General features: G+C 39.7%; 2 protein-coding genes across 5 annotated transcripts; both read left to right on the top strand.

The window, feature by feature from the left end:
- Positions 1-331: 331 nt before the first annotated feature.
- ccz1 (CCZ1 homolog, vacuolar protein trafficking and biogenesis associated) lies at positions 332-12,332 on the top strand. 2 transcript variants are annotated; one of them, XM_040134414.1, is made up of 17 exons: positions 332-477; positions 1,921-1,996; positions 2,079-2,175; positions 2,317-2,414; positions 2,758-2,851; positions 2,990-3,070; positions 3,165-3,212; positions 3,363-3,446; positions 4,125-4,300; positions 4,707-4,788; positions 5,368-5,429; positions 8,087-8,198; positions 8,550-8,583; positions 8,762-8,879; positions 10,919-11,077; positions 11,740-11,867; positions 11,988-12,332. In XM_040134414.1, exons 2-17 carry the CDS (start codon positions 1,983-1,985, stop codon positions 12,041-12,043), a joined length of 1,443 nt encoding a protein of 480 aa, XP_039990348.1. In that variant the 5' UTR covers positions 332-477; positions 1,921-1,982; the 3' UTR covers positions 12,044-12,332. The 2 variants fall into 2 exon arrangements, with proteins under 2 accessions (XP_039990348.1, XP_039990347.1); XM_040134413.1 differs by having other exon boundaries at positions 11,719-11,867.
- An 806-nt stretch (positions 12,333-13,138) lies between these two features.
- On the top strand, positions 13,139-19,807 carry dlgap5 (discs, large (Drosophila) homolog-associated protein 5). Of its 3 annotated transcripts, none has more exons than XM_040136151.1 (19): positions 13,139-13,296; positions 14,143-14,385; positions 14,631-14,818; positions 15,029-15,103; positions 15,215-15,254; positions 15,356-15,448; positions 15,577-15,675; positions 15,813-15,893; positions 16,024-16,061; positions 16,172-16,431; positions 16,550-16,717; positions 16,822-16,910; positions 17,071-17,231; positions 17,324-17,425; positions 17,711-17,978; positions 18,100-18,770; positions 18,877-19,042; positions 19,320-19,363; positions 19,519-19,807. In XM_040136151.1, exons 2-19 carry the CDS (start codon positions 14,148-14,150, stop codon positions 19,630-19,632), a joined length of 2,895 nt encoding a protein of 964 aa, XP_039992085.1. In that variant the 5' UTR covers positions 13,139-13,296; positions 14,143-14,147; the 3' UTR covers positions 19,633-19,807. The 3 variants fall into 3 exon arrangements, with proteins under 3 accessions (XP_039992085.1, XP_039992087.1, XP_039992088.1); XM_040136153.1 differs by having other exon boundaries at positions 13,140-13,296; positions 17,711-17,966; XM_040136154.1 differs by lacking the exon at positions 19,320-19,363 and having other exon boundaries at positions 13,140-13,296.
- Positions 19,808-19,842: the final 35 nt, after the last annotated feature.

Raw genomic sequence — 19,842 nt, 5'->3', positions numbered from 1 at the left:
TTGAAAAAAACAGTCTAAACAAGTGTTTAGATGAAGAAACATTAGAGAAACTTGTTCAAAATTCCTTCTTAATTTAAATGAACGTGTCATCATGAACCCCAGTGTACAATGAAGGCTGAAACCTTTGTCATATCAAATAAATAAGATTTATAAAATAAATCTGACTAACACAGAATATCAAGGTACATAAGGCATATTAACTCAGTAAAAACGCGTTGGTGTTTCAGTACAACAAACGTTAACAATAGTTCATAACACCTCATGTTCCCTGCGGAGACTAGGAACATTTATTTGGCTTGAAATTGCTGTTACCCGAACCGTTGCGCTTGTGACACCGCGCTGTCAACAGCAGGAAGTTAAGAATGTGAAGTATAATGCGGCGTCTCCTGTCATTGATATCATTTCCTCATTTTTTATTTTTATTTACGCTGTCTACAACCACGAACACCTGGATGTGTTGTGTGTATTCTCTGTAAGGTGAGTGTTCCCGTCGTGTTATTCCGTTACCGTGACGGTTCACCGAGTTTTTCTCCGCCTGGTCCTCTGCAAGCACAACTCTACTGCTAGCAGAGCCAGCTAGCCCGCTAGCCGCTCCGACTGCCTCCACATCGGCTGCCTGTTGAATTAGTAAGAGTTAATGTTGAGTATTTGTACTCCTTATCTTCCAGAGCCACCGACGTTGACCTGTGTGTTTAATTCATCGAGTTATCTTTTTTTTTAAAATAGCTGGTGTGTAAAGACATCGAGATGTTTTAGCTCAGCTCGCAGAGACTTTACCGGCTAAAAGACAGTAACGTTGCAAAATTTACAGTTACCGTATGTGTGTGACAAAATGTAAAACAAGAGGTGAAAAGTATCGATGGACAGTTATTCGAGTGCTGTACTGAAGTAAAAACAAACACACTCAGCTTATTCCTCCACTGAATTTATCCAAAGCTTGTTAACTTAATTACTTACTTTTCTAAATGACACCAGTAAATTGGTCGAACTAGCAACACATGAAAATATCGCTCATATGAATGCACAATAAACCCTACAAGAACCAATTTTTAGAATGAGTACTTTTGCTTATTTATATATATATATATATTGTAGTGTAAAAACTTACACTCGTGCCGGTTTATTAGATACCATCACATCTAGGTAAAACTAATGCGGTCTAATACATTAGCCCTGTAATAAAGCCTATATACATGAAGGATTATCATGTGGAAACTCTTTTAGATTCAACTTTATGGCACTTTTGAGGCCGTAGTTTGTGTCGCTGTTGTTTGTCCAGCGCATTTACAGTGGGGGGTACTAAGTTCGGACTAGTGCAGAACTGTATATCAGTGAGAATAGGATAATTATTCGAAACACTTCTCATTATGTTAGACTGCGTTACTTTTGACTAGATGTGTTAAATAAGATGGTAACTGTGTATAATTCAGTTTTGTACTAAACTTCTTAGGACTTCCAATGGGATTATTTTTTTTCATTATGGTAATGGTAATTAAATACTCTATTGCTCTAACACTCTATCAAAAGAAAGACGTTTTTTCAACCACCATGATTAGCACAGATGCAGCTTTTTCTCTACCGATATTTCTCGACCAGTATCAGTGTTTTCATTTTTCCCGAACGTACGTAATGTAACATGGGGCCAGGGATTGCTGTGGCACTAAAAGATGAGTCAGTGGCCCGCCATGACTGAATGAACACAGCTGTTAATGGAAATACTTAATGTCAGTGTCGGGACAGAAGCTTATCCGGCATGTCAGAGCTGTGCATCCCTAGTATAAATGCCTTCCGTGTTTCCAATTTAAACCGGATGCACATCAGCTATACTCAGTGTGTGTGGACCCATCAGTCATAAGTTAATTGTTGTTATGTCTAGATTTCTCTTTCTCAGTATGTGATATACTTGTCTTCACTCTGCAGGCGCACGGCATGCTAACCCCACTCTCTTTGGAGCAAAGGACATCCAGACACAAGTTACACTAATGCTGATGATTAGGTAAAGATGAGGACAGGCTGACATTGATGTATCCTGGAAGAAATCTGGTGATCTTTCAGCTTTCTCTTTGTGTCTGTTACAGTCCCAGAATGGCCTCAGGAATGCAAGAGAAACAATACACACCATCTCTACTTAGTTTTTTCATTTATAACCCAACATTTGGACCACGGGAGGGAGAGGTGAGCTTGACTCCCACAGCAAGAGTTATTATGTGCATGTTCTAGACCTGAATCAGTTTGCTTTTTTTTAAAAACTCTTTAGTTATTAAGAAAACATTTTATAGGGTAATTACATTGCTAATGCAAAGACTCTTCGTTTAGGAGGAGAAGAAGATTTTGTTTTACCACCCCAGTGATGTTGAGAAGAATGAGAAGATCCGAAATGTGGGCCTTTGTGAAGCCATTGTACAGTTCACCAGGTAAAGATCTTAGCACTGTACTTTAAACACAGGCATAGTATAAGTACAGTGGCATTTTCCCAGCTGACATTTAACTGACAGGGTGGATTTGGGTGTGTTTATTTAGCGTTTTGGTGTTTTACTAAGACTTGACATGAACTTTAAAATGGTCTTAACATTAATTACATGGCTTAGTGTCATTCTTTCAGCCGGTAGTGTAACAGAATAGGGATATGTTGCAATAAGTGACCAGATGCACACTGATAAATATCTCATGTCTGTAAAAGCACAAAATGAGTTGCAGATTGTCTCGTTTGAGTGTGTCTCCTTGCTCTTCACGATCATGTTTTTTTTTGTTCTCCAGGACCTTCTGTCCGACAAAACCAGCTAAATCCCTGCACACACAGAAGAACCGGCAGTTTTTCTTTGAGCCTGAAGACAATTTCTGGATAGTCATGGTATCTTACAGGCTTACATGTAAAATAGTTGTTCAGTATCTACTGTTTTTCCGGACTTTGTTGACCTTCGTTGGAATGTAATTGAGCTGTACCTATCTAATCCTTTTTTTATCCGCTGCTTTTATATCTATTCCTCAGGTGGTTCGGAACCCTATGATCGAGAAACCAAACAAAGATGGTAAACCTCCCACAACAGAATATCAGGAGGAGGAAATACTTGTGAGTACTGAGAGATACTCCTAGATGTCTTCATTTTTTGCTTAGAATATTGGCAGTTTCACACATTACTTACCATCCCCTCTTGTCTCTTCAGGATACTGTTTATGGCGCAGTTGTAAGGCAATGCTACAGTATGTACAAGGTCAGTTCCAGCTTCAATAGCTTTGTTGTTTTGCATATGTCAAGTTTATATCCTTTTTTTTCTCCTACAGTACTTCAAACTACCAATTTAAGGCCATTATAATACAAAAAGAATCATCTTGTAGTAGTGATTATTTTCCTTATGCTGTAGCTCTTCAATGGCACGTTTGGCAGAGCAATGGAAGCCGGCGGAGTGGAGCTGCTCACTCAGAAGCTTGAAAAGTTCTTCTACAGGGTAAAAATCTTTCCACTTCTTACTTTGTTGCTAGGCGGATATGTATATATTGATCTTGCTTTGACAACATGATTCATTTTAATTTGATAATGCACACACAGTTATTTATAAAAAAGTCAACCAAGCCTATAAGTAAATGTTTCACAAGGGCTAGCCTCCGCTGATTATATTTGGACATACATTTACTCGTTTGTTTCTTTGTAGGTACTCTTGTCACTCTGTCTGCAAAGACGTTTGCAGTCATTTCTGATTTCTCAGTAATTATTTGCCTACATGAGCTGTCTTCACCTCCTTCTGCTGTCACCTCGCTGGAACGATGCAGCTCTAGGCAAAGCACAAACTATATAAAAAATTCATCTCTAATTAGGGAATACCCCTCTTAGGTTAACACAGCTTCCCTCTCTGCCGTGTAACTCAAATACAGAGAGAAAGAGAGAGGCTGTGGTGTGCTTATCAGAGGTTGAATGTCAATGTTTCTCTGCCCCAAGGTGATGCAAGCGACTTTGTGGAGCGTCAATCAGAGTTTCTTATTCCGCTTTTTTTATTGCATTGTAAGGAGGCACTTGTAGATGGGTAAACTAACCCCTTGTTCCTTTCCTTCTCCTGTGTCTTGTCATTTTTGTTGTGTGTCTCTGCGTCTGTATCTGTGTCTGTGTGTGCTCATTCTGGGGTTTCCAGTATCTGCAGACTCTCCACTTGCAGTCCTGCGATCTGCTGGATGTATTTGGAGGCATCAGCTTCTTCCCACTGGACAAGATGACCTACCTGAAGATCCAGTCCTTCGTCAACAGAGTGGAGGAGAGCCTCAGCCTGATCAAATACACAGCCTTCCTGTATAACGACCAGCTTATCTGGTACAGACTGAGTGCTTGTTGGAAACTTGTTCTAAACTGTGTGCCTGTCCCTGACATCCACCATTTGTAACATTTGATGGCTCCCACAATCTTATGCAAAAATCAAAGCATTGGCAACACATCATGGCATGCTGGGTAAAGAGAGTGACATTAATCACAACCTCTAATCCTATTTGCAGTTTGTGCTCCCTGATATGTCACTTGCCTTTAATTGCATTGTCAGCCACCCATCTTGTTAAGTAAAGGGGGATTACGTAATTGCTAATGAATTGACTCGAGAGCAGTGTGGTCTTTCATTGTGAACTGTCAATAGACAGAGAGGAGTTGTTTAATTATTGTCCGGATTAAGTAGCTTCATTGTGTGCTATCAGGTTTTCAGGGTTCAATGTTTGGGTTTTATTTGCAGGAGCGGACTGGAACAAGATGACATGAGGATCCTGTACAAGTACCTGACCACCTCACTGTTCCCCAGACACTCTGAACCAGAGGTGAGGAGATGGACAATGGACAGATAAAATGAACGGCTCAAGGAAATATGGGAGACAAATTGAGGACATTACGAAAGAAACAAAGGAGCAAGGAATGTTTGTGTAGGATGGAGGAAAGAAACTTGCTGCTATCAAACTACGTATGATAAGTGTATGTTGCTAATGCTGAGCTTCTCCCCTCTTGTCATTTTATTGAGGTGTTTGTTCTAAAACACTTAAATATAGTTTAATTGGTGATGCACTTTGCATTTCTGGGCCCATGTTGTTAGGTGGTGTATTATTCTTATTCTTGCAGATAATTCGCCACTCATTTAACATTTTTTTAACATATTTGATGTTGGTTTCAACCTTTGATCACAAACTCAAACTTGAACATCACGTTGATGAAGTACAGTAAAAGAATGTAATGTAATCTACTGTAAAAGGTTTATTATATTAATGATCCAGACAGAGCGTACAAGACAGCTGACCTGAACATAAGCCATGAATATTACTTTTGAATATTGCTTTCAATGCCACACAATTAAACTCTAACCCCTTTTGCCCTTCTTTTCTTATTATTGTCTTTTCTCCTCTTAGTTGGCTGGCAGGGACTCTCCTCTGAGGCCAGAGGTTGCAGGGAATTTGTTGCACTATGGAAGGTAAGTCCCTGACCCCCCCTGCATGTGTACAGGGTCTGTGTTCCCACTTCCTCTGCACAGGATAGGATCAAAATTAGGATACATTTTGGATTTAGTTTAAATGGTGGAGTAATGTCAATTAAGGACAAAGCATTACGCATCAAAAAGAATCCTCTTTATGTGGGCATGAATGTTTACATATGTATACATGTCTGTGCCAGCGACATGTGATAGCAATGAGCTTTCCTTATAGTCAACCAAATTAGATAACTCCCTTGGCTAACACTTTGTAGTCAAGCAACAGAGCAGGGGGTAGTGTATCACCGCAGCCTCAGGAAAAAAAATCTGCTTTCTCTTCAAGTTTCAGTGTACATACAGTATGTAACTAGAGAAAGTTTGCTCAAGCATTTGCTGGCTGACAAAACTTTTGTCTGTTTGCTGCTTGATGTAACACAGTCTTATAGTGCTTACTGGATGAGACACTAAAATACAAAGCTTACTTGGTGAAGGCCAGAAGAGTAGTTATAACTGGGATAAAGTAAAATATAAAAGGTTACAACTGCACTTGGAAATCCATGCAGGCGAAGCTACTTGTGGAGAAGGCACATTTAACACATTGACATGCCTTCCAATACAAAGGGTTCCACTCAATATTAAATGGCATCCCTGAATTCCAGAGTATTAACAGTACAACAGTGAAATCCTTGTTCAGTTTGTGGTCTTATCATTTAAATCAGTCATGGAAGAATGAGAGTTGAACAGCTTCTCATTCATTTTAGAATGGATTTGGAAATGGATTTGTAAGTGTTTCTGTGATTAAAAACTGTTTTGGTAGGAGCGCCTCCTGGACTCAGATTGAGTTTGTTTGAGGTGCACTTTGGATGGGATACATGGGGACATGTAGACACTCTCTTTTTTTAAACAATTAACATGCCTTTATTATCATGGCATGGTCATGTTTAACCTTAAAACAAAGACGGTTTTCAGCATCTAGCTTTCATCAGGGGCCCAAAAGTTTTGACTCCCTGCATTTTAATTGTTTTAAAAAGAGAGTGCCTTGTAGTTTTTTTTGGATTTTCATTCTTTTATGATTAGTAAAATTAGTGAGTATTGCCAATTGCATGAATCGGTCAGCTTCAGTCCATCCCAAGATATCTTGACCGGTACTGAAATTTGTTATGACTATTCCATTTTTTAATGACACATGGTGTGATTAAAAACAATAAAAAAACCTGACTTGCTGCAAATTGCTTTAGATATTCAGGATCCCCTGAGGATTTATCTTGAGCTAGAAAGATATGTCAGTATGTCGGACAACAGAGTTTTAGTTAGCAAGAATTCTGATAAACAATTAATTATCGAAGTCCATTGTTCATCTTTCCAGCCTCTGTTTTGGTTCCAAATGTGAGTATTTGCTTAAGTATTACTCTTCAATGATAATAAATTGAATATCTTTGGATTTTGAGTTATTGGTCAAACTAAACAAGACATTTGAACACAGCATCCTGTGTTCAGGGAAACTATGATGAGCATTTTACCCCGTCATCTGAAATTTTATAGATCATTTAGTTTAGTTCAGTTACTTGAGAAAATACTTGGCAGATCAACTGATAGTGAAAATAATTGTTAATGCAGCCCCAGATTAATTTCATTTTGACAACTCTTCCATTTCCTTATTGCCAAAATAAGACCCAAATTTTTGCTTATATATAAACAAAATTAAGAATCTACAGTCATGCAAGCAGCTCCCTTCAAGCCGTGCTTAGGCACAGCGGTGTTTTGTGCTAAATGCTAACGTCAGCATGCTTACATGCTCACCATGACAATACTAACATGCTGATGCTTAGCAGGTATAATGTTTACCATGTTCACCCGAGTTTAGTCTGCTGTCATGCTAACATTTGCTAATTAGCACTAAACACTAAATACATCTGAGGCTGATGGGATGTTTTGCTGGTATTGGTACTGTTCATAAACTATTACGCATATGGAGTTTAACCACTAAATATAAAATTATTACAGTTCATCATGAGGGGAACATGAATGACATGAGTGGCAAATTTCATGGCAGTCCATCCAATAGTTGTCAGGATCTTTCACACAAATGTAAACTTCATGGTGGGGCTAGAAGTCAGTAGGATTCATCCTCTGGGAGCCTTGAATTCCTGTACAAAATTTCCCGGTAATCCATCCAATAGCTTTTGAGAAATTTCATTTTAGATCTAATTGGTGGAATGACAGACCAACGTTAAACAAAGCACTGAGAACTTTATCCACTCCCCAGGAGATGACCCATTCCTATTTCGGACACCACTTTCCTCTTGTTCCACCTTCGGGCCAAAATGTCAGCATTTTGCACAGGAGATCTCAGAAAAACAGTAGATTCACATGAAATTTGTTGAGTTGATTCATGCTCCCAAGAGAATAAACTCTTGATTTTGTTCACCACGTTGCCCCTCCTCCAGTCAGGTTAACCATCAATCATTACGACAAACTTAACACTTTCAGTTCCACTGCTCTTCAAGATCTTTTTGTAATTAGCATCACAGTATTTTCGGGTCCCAGTGAGTCTTTCGATTTTCAATTTTGTTTGTAATGAGTCTCTCAGATAATATTTTTGACTTTCACACCTATTCTCTGACTATTTACTCAGCTGAGCACACCTCTGTTCTCCCCAGGTTTTTGACAGGACCTACCAATCTTAAAGATCCAGAGGCCAAGTTTCGATTTCCAAAAATATTTGTCAGCACAGGGGATGGCTATGAGGAGCTGCACCTGATTGTTTATAAGGTATGGTAGAGTAAATATGATTTACTATTTTGTGACAGTCTACTAGCTTAATCTCTTGATTCATTCATACACATACAGGAGTCTTTTATTGTATTAAAATAGGGGAATGTAGTTATTAATTTTTAGGATGATTCTCATAATCTGTGACTGGAGGATTTTGTTTATGAACAGTAGATTTAGGATGAACTGCTCCACTGCCCTATCAAACGATATGGATTTTTCGGATTAGACAGCTGAGTTTTAAAATGATGAAGTACGTCCCACGATGCTTATCATCACATTAATGTGATTTCTAACCAGTGCGACCTTGGTTTTTCTGCATTTAACCTGAACTGATCTCCTCTTTTCTAGGCAATGAGTGCTGCAGCTTGTTTTATGATCAGTGGTAAGTCTACACCTACCCACTTAGGAGTTATTTGATTTCTTAAAATGAATTTTTATTTTTTTGATAATGTATAGTATTTTTGGCCATTTTTCTGCTCATATCAAGCAAAAATATGACTTATTTCCTCAACTCATGTTCTGTGATGCTTGTATTCCTTCTCTCCTCCATCTCTTTCCAGCCTCTGTAGAGCTGACAAGGGAGTTCTGTGAACAACTGGATGGCTTGGTGGGCCCTCAGCTTACCTTGCTGGCATCTGATATATGTGAACAGTTCACCATTAACCGCAGGATATCAGGGTCAGTAGATAATCCACAACTCTCCTCTAATTTATAACTCACTTCCCTGTGAGGATGGCATGTTCTTGTTTTTGTCACTTCTACCTGGTGATGCTATAATTGGGTCAGCATCACTTTAATCATAACACAGGGCAAGATTTGAAGTCCCGTTATAAATTGCGGGAGCATCATAATGGCCTCGCAGTATGATGTACATACTGTGCAACCGCTTTAGACTGTGTCACCAAGATTTCCTTGGTTTGAATACCACTTGCCTTGCGCTTTTCCTCTTTATCTCTCCCCATATCTGTTGCTGCAAGAAATTGTTGACATTTAAATTACTCATAACTGATATCACTAATCAATCAATTAATTTTCTGTTTTTTTATTTTTTGTTTTAGTGGACATATCTAATACAGATTCCGGACTATTATTAAGAGTCAGAAAGAATGTAGCATAAGGACAGGAGACAATATCTGAAACAGTATTGGAGACAATATATGAAATCCATTACTTTGTTTTATAAATAGTAATAATAATTTAGTTTATTTGTATAGTTCTTTTTCAAAATAAACAGTGTTTAAAAGTACTTTTCTGTGATTAAAAACAAAGATAAAGGAATAGAATCAACGAGCTAGAAACAGACATGGTAAAACAAACATCAGATACTAATCAAAAATGTACAACATATTAAACCTAAGATGTCAAATATAAAAGAAAAGACAGACAAAAATTAGTTTTAAGAAGCGATTTAAAAGAAGATAATGATTGGGATCCTCAGGCAGGTCTTTCAAGAGCTTTAGTATTAAGTCTATACACAGGACCAGCCAGCAGGTTCTTGCCTGAGAACCTCAGGCTGTGGTTAGTAAGCGGAGAGCATCTCTGAAATAACTTGGAGCCTTAAAAATAATCAATAAAGTCTTAAAATCAGAAACCAGTGCGATGTTGCGAAACAGTGTCATCGGTGTGTTTGTCAGATAAAAACATTTTCTCCCTCATGTCCTTGGTGATTACATTATCCATGTGGTTTTTCATCAGTGTGCAGTTATTCCTTTGTATTAACTCTGCCTTGCTGGGAGTGATAGGTGAGACTCTAAGACCACTAGATACCGTCTTGGTACTACTTAGGGGTAACTCAAGCAGTTTAGCTTTAAAGACTGGCATCCTGGCGTGTTCTCCTTTAACACCAGCAGTTAGTTTCAGATACGCCCTGGCCCGTAATCTGAGACTGCACTCTCTGGCCCAGACAATTTGATGGACTCCTTTTTAATCACTCTAGTGAAGAATCCACTGAATAAATAATGTCGTCCAAAATTCCTCAGCCGGCATTCAGATCTGTGTCCTGATTCGCCCTGGAGGAATTGTAAATAGTTAGAAGCAGCATAGATAAAAAATCAGTTTTACAGCCCATTTAAAAACACACACACACACACACACACACAGACACACACACATTTCCAGAGATACAATTACAGCACTGCTGTCGGGTAAGCTGTGGTAGTAACTGTGCCCTCAGCTCACCTCAGTGTGGGTGGACAGTGGAGTAGGCTTAGTTAAAATGCAGAACTTGCTTTTTGGTGGATATTATCATCCAAAGTGATTTTTGCTTACTGTATCATTTATTGATAATGTGTATTAACAGAATGGTCTGCCCCAGGGAGATCTAAACTCTTTCACCTGACATTGTTGGTCTCTTACTGATTTATACAGGGGCCATGGCTGCAGCTTTAGGCAGTAGCAAGATTTAGCCTTCATCCAGATTAGTCAAAGTTGTGCTAGCAATCTTTTCCTGCTTCATGTGAAATAAGAGCTGAGAACAGGACCCCGCAGAACCCGTTAACGTCACCTTAACAATGAAGAGGCACCCTTCAAAAAGATGTATCATCTTTATCCTGCAAAGACTGGTCCTTGTTTTTCACTAGCACCGGGTAAAATAACTAAAGGATTATGTCATTCCAACGGTGACTGAAGATGCTGTGTTTACTTACGCTTTACTTTTTTTTTAATTTTTAATTTTTTTTTTTTTTAATTATCTGTTCTTCCTTATTGTGTCGATTCAGGCCAGAGAAGGAGCCCCAGTTTAAGTTCATCTACTTCAACCACATGAACCTGGCGGAGAAGAGCACCATCCACATGAGGAAGACCGCCAGTGTTTGCCTTACCTCTGTCCATCCTGACCTTATGAAGATCCTGGGAGACATCAACTGTGACTTCGCCAGGTAAAGCAGAGGACATTGGCTTTGTAAAATTGCAGCTGTATTTATCTTTACCAAACAATTAGGATATTTCTTAGAGTTTTTCGAGTGACTGGCCACAAATCAGCTTGGAGGCATTGCTGGCCTTCCCAGTAGAAACCAAAGAGTAGATACGATTGGTTAGTTTTAGTTGTGGAAACTTTTTCAGTGTCACTAGATAGTAGGGCAGCATGAGGCCATTAAAACTATCTTTGGCTCTATCTTATGAAGTAGTCATGAGACTCTAGTCATGTGAACGTCCCATCTTCAGTCTGTGGGATGTGCAGTGGCATTAACACGCACAGCATTTCTCCCCGTATCAAAATCAGTTCCTGTTTTTGTGCAGATGGTGTGTAGATGCTGTTTGTCATCTTATCAACATGCTAAAATCTCACTCACCATACTATTCATGAAATTAAATATTGAATTTTTGGTACTTAATGCAGGTCTGTTGTGTGTTTGTAATATGAAGTGCATTTTTTTTAGTAGGCACAAACCTTAAAAAATATTAAATCATATGTCATTTCGTAGACTGCATAGGTAAAAACATAGTCTTAGTTACCCTTTAATAGAAAGATCCTGCTGTAAATGTTTGTTTGTTTTTCCTATCATGTAATGGTGCTTAGTTCTTTCTGTCTGTCTCCCAGGGTTGATGAAGATGAAGAAATCATCGTAAAAGCAATGACAGACTACTGGGTAGTCGGCAAGAAGTCAGACCAGAGAGAACTATATGTGATCCTGAATCAAAAGAACGCCAATCTGATTGAAGTGAACGGTATGTCGCCACCACCTGGCAAAGAATAAATCTGTGTCATCACTGCCACAATAGACAATCTGCTTTGATAGTTAATCTCCACTTCACCCTTAACGCCCTTTTATCTTTTCTCTCCCACAGAGGAGGTTAAGCGGCTTTGTGCAACGCAGTTCAACAACATATTCTTCTTGGACTGATGGAGCAAAGAGACTGTCTCACCACACTAAAAACTGTCAGTGTTGCAGGGTATCATGACAGCATCAGCGTAATGCAATAATTGCATTGTAAAATTAAAGATATAATAAAATGCGTTCTCAACATTTTTTTTTAATTTAACCTACAAAAAATTGTAATTTCCTCTTGTAATTATGTGTAAAAATCCAGATTTTTACTGTACATGTACTTTATTTACTTTTGTTTTTTGTACATACTTGTAGGATTTTGTTAACTGTTTATTTCGATTTCTCTCAAATTACAATTTGTTAATGCGCTTTTTTTTTTTTTTTTTTTTTTTTTTAATGAAGATGTGTTGACAGTGTCTCAAATTAATTTAAAAACTGACATGCACAGAACAGTTTACTCCAGGTTCCTTTGATGATAAATGATAGTTTTAAAATAAGATGTCATCATGTCAAAAGTATTGTGGTTTGTAAACAACCACGCTAACTTTAAATAAATTAAGAATTAATTTTACCCCGTGTAAGATATGTCTTTCTTTCAGTTTGTTTGTTTTTTTTTTCGTTTAAATTCATAACAATAACTAAAGGTAAAGGCTACCAAATAGCAACATCAGTGATTATGTGTATCTGAAATCTATGGGATACACATCCCAAAAACAAAAATGGACACTGATTAGTACACTGAACTTCTACATTTTATGTCAAGAATCATCACGTGTGACTCACTTTTGTGATAGATTTTTTTTTGTTTGTTGCCCTGCATGAAGAAAAAAATTTGGACTGTGGGATACTTCTAAAAGAATGACCTGTGTTCATTTTTAATGTTGTGAAGCAGAACGCAGGATAGAAAGTTATATGCTGAAAAAAATATACATTTACTGTAAAAGGTATTAGGAAAAACGCATGTATTGATATTATGTGAGAAGTGAAAATCATGACAAAAAAAAAAAGTACAAAAGTGATAAGTAATAAATTATTTAATTAACATTTCGTACTCCAGACCAGTGAGGGGCATCAAAACTTAGCGTTGTTACCAAGGAAAAACAATGTGAAGAAGAAGAAAAATAACCAACCAGAGCTCACGGTTGTCGTCTGAATTGCAGCCAATCAGCGTCACCTTAGACGAATTTCAAAAACTCACCCGCAATGATTGTTGTGTTTTCCGTGTTGAACTGAGCTCGTCCGTTTTGTGTGTTTTGGGTTTTTTTTTTTTAACTGGAAGGTCAAAAGGAGAAGTTTGTTTTTAAAAGGGCTTTTTGGAAAAGGACGAGGTAAAACGAGTGTGTAATTATATATTGTCTAAACAGCTAGTTTAGGTCTTTAGATGCTAATTGAACAGTTAACCTAGTTCGTAGCTTTCTCTTGTTTCATGATCAGTCGGTGCGGGGTAGCTACGTTTGGTGGCTAATGCATTTTAATCACATTTTACACTAATACAGCTGAAGTTTTCACAGGCTTTAGCATTAACGACAGGTAGATGTTACTTATGGGCGTGATAAACGTAAGTTAAAGTTAAAGTTAAAGTTAGCTCAACTTAACGTTATGTTTGGTACAACTGCTTTAAGCTAGCTAAATATTGCATGTATTGTCCACGGGAAGTATCTCTCCCTAAATACAAAAGGTGTGTGTGTTGAGTAGGTTTCTGGCCGATTTTCGTGTCTTGGTGTTCTAAGTTAACGTTGGCCTGTTAGCTAACGTTAACTTAACTTAACTTAGGTTAGGCAAAACTACTGTATTCATATTTAGAGACACAGCGAGTCATATAATAGTCTGGGAAAAAGCAATCGTGTAACGTTGTAGTAATGATATTTGAACAGACCTTTGTCGTTATTCTGTTTTATTATGTTTTTTTGTGAAGGTACTACTAGTTTCATGCAACTTTTAATGGGAATTTGCAGTAGACGTTATATAATTTGTTGACTCAAAGAAAAATTACAGTTGATGATGATAATAATAGTGTTTTTTGTGTAATTTATACTTTTAATAAAAGTTTCTAATTTTTTCACAGCATACAACTACAATTATATCTGTGCGATGTACCTTAATATCTGTAATAATTATGATCTGCAGTGTACCTCTAATACATCATCTTCTGTTCCTCCTCCTAACTAATCCAGGTACCATGGAGTCTCGATTTGCTCACCTGCGCCAGCGGGACACCAGTGTGTCTATGCTGAGGGTAAAAATGTCCCGCAGAAGGTCTCAGTCCCAGAAGGAGAACCGAGAACGGGCCATGAACACGCGCAGGCAGCTAGACAAGCTCCCGGAGCTGGAAATCTCTTCCCTGGATGCCTCCATCGCGGTGGCCAACATGTCGATCATTCAGGAAAAGACGCAGAACAATGCAAAAGCTGCTAAAAGTAAGGCTTCATTTTCCATTACAGCTTCAAATCAAACCTAATAACCTGTGCCAATATACAACGAGGCACCCACAGCAATAACGTTCCATTTTAATGATTGACATGTCTTTTCAGTGCTTTAATAGGATACAGTGGCTGGCAGCCCTTTGTATAGAAAAACTGCTGTGATCACCAGGTTACTCTGCCTTTTTTGTGCTCATCATTGTAGCTAACTTGTGCCTTATGCCACACTTGTTTTTTCACAGCTATGGCTGTAGAAGAGAGGTTGAAACAGCTTGAGCGCTGGAAAGAGCGCAAGGCTCTTCAGAAGGAGAAGGATAAGAGAGAAAGGGAGCGTAAAGGGGTATTTAAGACTGGCCTGTATCATCCAATGGACACCCTTACCATTGTGTCTCTGCCCGTGGTCCCAGCTGCCCCAAAAAGAGCTAAGGAGGTGAGCAAAGACTCATCCATAGACTTACTGTTACTTTAAATGTGTCTGTAAATTATACCTCTACCCCACTGCTTTTATTTGTTCTTACTGGATATGATGACATGAGTAATAACAAAGGGATAGCTCTGGCTGGGTACAGTTTAATAATAAATGGCTCCTATCATCAAGTAATTTTTATTTTTATTTTTTTTTTCCTCCCTTGTCTTCCAGACAAAAGTGAACACAGCTCCATCCCAGAATACCAGAGTCACCCGTTCAATGAAACAACAGCAGCAAGTGCAGCAGGTAATGTTTTCTCTCTGATTTTGAACATCTTTCTGATGTTATTGTTGCATAAAAGTAAAACCTGTCATGCACTTTGTCGCATCACTTTTTCTTTTTCCAAAATCTCTACAGCCTCTGAAGACACAAGACCCAAATACTGTGGCAAAGAAAGGTAAATTAATTGACTGTTCCTTTTTATTTTAAATGCATACTATCTACTACAACCCGGTGATTTTATTTTATTGTAGATCTGACATTTTGCTCTTCCTTTAGCTCAACCTGCTGTGGACAGATCAACCAGGACCCGGGCAGCTCCTCTCAAGCCTGCACCAGCACCGCTTATGACCAGGACCAAAGTTTGTGCAGGTAAGTGATAAGAAAAATCCCAGTGCATAACTGGACCTTCAGACCAGCTATCATGTTGGTTTTACCCTGTTGTGTTTCCTTATTTGCATCTCAATCTGTGTGTCTGTGTCATGCCATTCCTATTGTAGTGGAACCTGCCGTACGAGCTTTGTCGACAAGATCAGCCAACAGGCCTCCTGTTACAGCAGTCCCTGTGGTGAAAGACAAACCTAAGGACAAGGCTGCAGGTATACACTCAGCCAAGGCCAGAGTACAAGCAGTATTTTTTATTTTATTTTATTTTTTAACAGTCGTCAGAGCAAACAGGGGAAGACTGTGCTGTTCTAGAAAACCACTCTTAATAATGTTAAATATTTCTACCCAGCCTCAGATGTAAGAACCACAAGGAGTAGAGCCATTTTCAACCCTGTGCCCCTGCCCTCTGGCAGAGAAAGAAAAAGCAAAGGTATCATTTTAAGTTGAGAAAGAGACATCCGGTTTTAGACTGATCAGTTTTACTTTTCCCATGTGAGCATGAGCAATTCTTTTAATTTTTTCCCCATTTTTTTGGTGTATCTCTTCTTTGTAATATACAGCAACTGTCAATGACACAACCCAGCCTCCTGTCTCCAAGGTAAGCATTTCTGTGAATTTTACACAAGGTGTGTTAAACCTGAAGCCCTTTTTTTTTTCTTGTACATGTAACTTGTTGATCCCATACTTTGCTGTATCTGTCTTGTTTAGGAGCTCGAGCTGAAGGAGTCTGACATACAGGAGCCAGAGGAAAAACTTCATCCTCCCAGCCCGACACCCTGTTCTGAGGAAGACGACGTGGTGGACCAGGCTCAAGCTGACTCTGTCCCTAATGCTGGCCCTGTTGAGGCAGCATCCTCTTTATCCTCATTCGCTCCAGAAGGTTTTGTCTTCCAGGCTCCTGCTGGCTTGTCGTCCTTCAAGTTCGAGCCTCTCACTCCGCGCTCAGCAGACGCCTTCCTTACACCAAGGTCTGTCTGTTTTCCATCTTCTTGCCCAATCATAGAAAAAAGCCTTTAATAAAATTAGTAAGATCAAAACATGAGTTGTTTATAATCTAAGAGCCATTTTGTGACTCTTTCCACACAGCTTCAATCTGCCACCAGCTCCAGTGTTCAACGTCGAGCCTAAGGCTGAACTAAGCGAACCCTCTCCCCCTAAATCCGCTTGCCTCTCCCCACCTCTTACATCTCCCACAGTGGCTCCTCCAACGCCAGGCAGCCCCCTGGAATCAAACCATGACGTAGCATACTTCAGGTGGCATACTTTTTTAATCTCTCTAGTTATACGTGTTCAGCTTTTACAATTAACTGTTCAGTTAATACAATGTTCTGAAAGCATTTCTTTTTTTTATCATTCAGATCGGAAATTGCCAATGAGACAGACAGACTTATGACTCTTTGTGTTTGCTGGGAGTCTAAAGTGGAGGATGAGTCCATCCCAGAAGAGAGTGAGTGTGTCTCTAACAAGGGCGGCGGGACATCCTGAATATGCGACTCTATTTAATTTGGTGCTATAGAGAGTGGTGGTGTTCCTTATTGGGGAAAAATGCCGGTGTTCACTAACTGAACAGTTGTAATTCAGTGTCTTTCTTGCTCTTGTCCGTTTAGTGAGAGACCGTATGCGTACAGCAGTCGGCCAGGCAAGGCTGTTGATGAAAGAGCGTTTTAACCAGTTCGGCGGTCTGGTGGACGACTGCGAGCTGGGCAGAGGGGAGAAGATCACCACCTGCACTGACCTGCAGGGATTCTGGGACATGGTTTATTACCAGGTGAGTGCCTCATAGGAGAGGGACAACACGTTATTTCAGACACTTAAACGCATAAAGAGAAGGACAACTATATATATTTTGTGCTTTTTCAGGTAGAGGACGTCAACAAGAAATTTGATGCTCTCAAAGAAGCAGAGGGCCGAGGCTGGGTGGAGGAGTACAAGCCCCTGCCACGACAGAGGAAAGGAGTGAAGGTGAATACTTAATTTAGTTACATTAACACTGTTGCACGGCTACATTTTCTTTTTCTCATGCTTCTGTTAACAGAATTGTGCAGTATTTTGCAGTATAAATTTTGAACATTTTAAAACCGATTATATGATCACACTCTACCCATGTAATGGCACAATATTGCCTCCATTTTCATTTGTGCTCATATTTTCTGTAATCATGAGCACTTACTATATAAAAAAGTTAAGAGGCAGAAAGTGTAATGATATCAAAACAAACACATTGTGCCTGTCTTGTCCTTTTGACAGAAACCACTGGCTGCACCTGCCAAGCAAACAGGAACCAAAGCAGCTGCCAAGTCTCGCCTGGCTGCCGTGAAAGCAGCCATGAAAGCAAGACAGCAGGCAGCCGAGGCAGAGAGAGCCACAAAGGATGCTGGTAACAGTGAGGTTGACCCCAGCCTGAACTCTCAGGATACACAACCCCAAGCAGAGGCCCGATTGCCAGACACAGTGGTCTTTGATGGAGGCTTTTTCCAGGTGGAGAGCCCAGCCAAACCATCAGGTGACAGAAAAAGTAACCACACGCCAAAGGCCCTGCTTTTCATGTATCACTGTTTGCTTGTGTACTTTCCCAGGTGCTTGAGCTATAAGATTTGGATTAATAACAATGTCGTCACATATTGTTGTGTCTGTAGGCTCAGTGAGGAGATCCAGCCGCCTGAGTGCTGCTGTGCTGCCTCAGGCCTCTCCTTGCTCCAACTATCTCACACCTAGAAGAGTCACTCGGCGGTCCCTTGCATTGGCAAAGACCCCCATTCAGACTGTCGCCTCTCCTGCTCAGCCCGTCGTCACTCCCGCCCACCTGCGTCTTAACTTTGACCAAACCCCAGCACAAGCACCGGAGTTTCAGTGTGGCACTCCTCAGTCATCCCGGGACAGAAAAGACACTGCAGATGTCTCTCTCTGTTTCTCAACCGTCGAGGAAGTACTTTCAGACGACACCCAGCCTGACGGAAGCCCTGTAAAACAGACAGAAACAGCCTGTACGCCAGAAAACCCTGCCTTTGTTCCTGAACTGAGCACAGACATACCTGTGCATTCACTTCCATCCATTTCTGTAGTCGAGGAGCAAGACGAACCAGCTGAAGGTGTCGATGCTGACCTGCCCGTCTCTCCAAGACTCTCCCTCTTTCCATGCAGAACACCTCGCGTCTCCCAAGCCCTTGAGCCCTCATCATCTCTGAGCTTCACACTCTCGCCCTGTGTGAGTCCCAGCCAGCCTCCAAACTTCTCCCCTCCTGCTGTGCAGGGCCACATGGAGGTCCAGGAGTCTGTGCGTTGTACGCCAGACAGCTCAGTTGTTGAGGTAAACAATTTTTCAGGCTTCACTACAATTCAGTTTCTGTAATAATGATGATCCCAACAGTTTTCTCTGGCTATTCAATAAACAAATTATTCTCCTGTAACTTTAGGAAATTCCGGGTTTGGACTTTGAGCGTTACCTCCAGCCATCACAGAGATGCAGCCTGTCACCAAGGGAGACAGTTGCCATGGAGACGCTGTCACCCATGACAGAGGATGTTGAGATGGAGAGTCCCAGAGGTCAATATGAAAATCTGCTAACTCAACAAGAACCAGGTATGATTGATGCTAATAGGTACTGCGCATGCACAAACACTGGGTACTTGGCTTATACCTTAACAACCATAATGGATATTAAAGGTGCAGTAGGCGTATTTTGAAATATGGGGAGAACAAAAAAGGAGTTTGAGTAGCAGCAGAAGCAGCAATGATAATAATGAAATAACCACACTGAGCTTTCTTTTGGTGCAGGTTTTATTTTGGAATGATGTTACAAATTGCACATTTTTACTGTCGTTACTCACTGTTATGCTCACTCTCACTGTTACCACAGTACTGCCAGCGGTGCCTTCAGTGTTAAATCTTCAGTCACCACAGGTTAAAGTTTGTTTTTTTTCTTTCCATTTTTCATTTCTTAACTTCCAAATTAACTTTAAACGATTAGCTAGGCTCCTAACTAATACTTTTATTTCTTTATTCAAGCCTTATCATTATTAATTATTATTTCTGAATTTTCTTTGTGTATTTTTTAGGTCCAGACAGCAGAGTCTGCACTGCTTCTTTTCACCCCGGAACTAAAGGACCGGATACGCCAGTCTGTTTGTCCAAGTGACCTCATGGTCTTCACCCCTCCCTCTAATGTGTAGCAAAGCAAAGAGTTTTTCTTTTTATATTTTTAATTTTTACATGTATTGACTAGTTTTGTTACTCTCTTTTGGGGAAAAAAAATTATGAGTGATTTTGACATTTTTTTAAGATTACTGGAAAAATAGTTTTGTCTCACAAGATGGTTTAATTAAAGTTCTAGTTACAACAAGGAAATTGCCAGCACTATTCATTCACATCCAAGCACAAAT

The sequence above is a fragment of the Xiphias gladius genome, chromosome 9 (genome assembly GCF_016859285.1).
Source record: "Xiphias gladius isolate SHS-SW01 ecotype Sanya breed wild chromosome 9, ASM1685928v1, whole genome shotgun sequence".
Classification (NCBI taxonomy): domain Eukaryota; kingdom Metazoa; phylum Chordata; class Actinopteri; order Istiophoriformes; family Xiphiidae; genus Xiphias; species Xiphias gladius.
Note: the sequence above shows the minus strand (reverse complement) of the source record. Positions and strands in the feature narration are given on the sequence as shown.

Coding starts and splice junctions, on each gene's coding strand:
- ccz1 (XM_040134413.1), top strand. Junction 2,176..2,316: donor TTGGACCACGGGAGGGAGAG/GTGAGCTTGACT, acceptor CTCTTCGTTTAG/GAGGAGAAGAAGATTTTGTT. Junction 11,868..11,987: donor CAATCTGATTGAAGTGAACG/GTATGTCGCCAC, acceptor TCTCTCCCACAG/AGGAGGTTAAGCGGCTTTGT.
- dlgap5 (XM_040136151.1), top strand. CDS start 14,148: ATGGAGTCTCGATTTGCTCACCTGCGCCAGCGGGACACCAGTGTGTCT. Junction 16,911..17,070: donor TGAGTCCATCCCAGAAGAGA/GTGAGTGTGTCT, acceptor TTGTCCGTTTAG/TGAGAGACCGTATGCGTACA. Junction 17,979..18,099: donor ACCATCAGGTGACAGAAAAA/GTAACCACACGC, acceptor TTGTGTCTGTAG/GCTCAGTGAGGAGATCCAGC.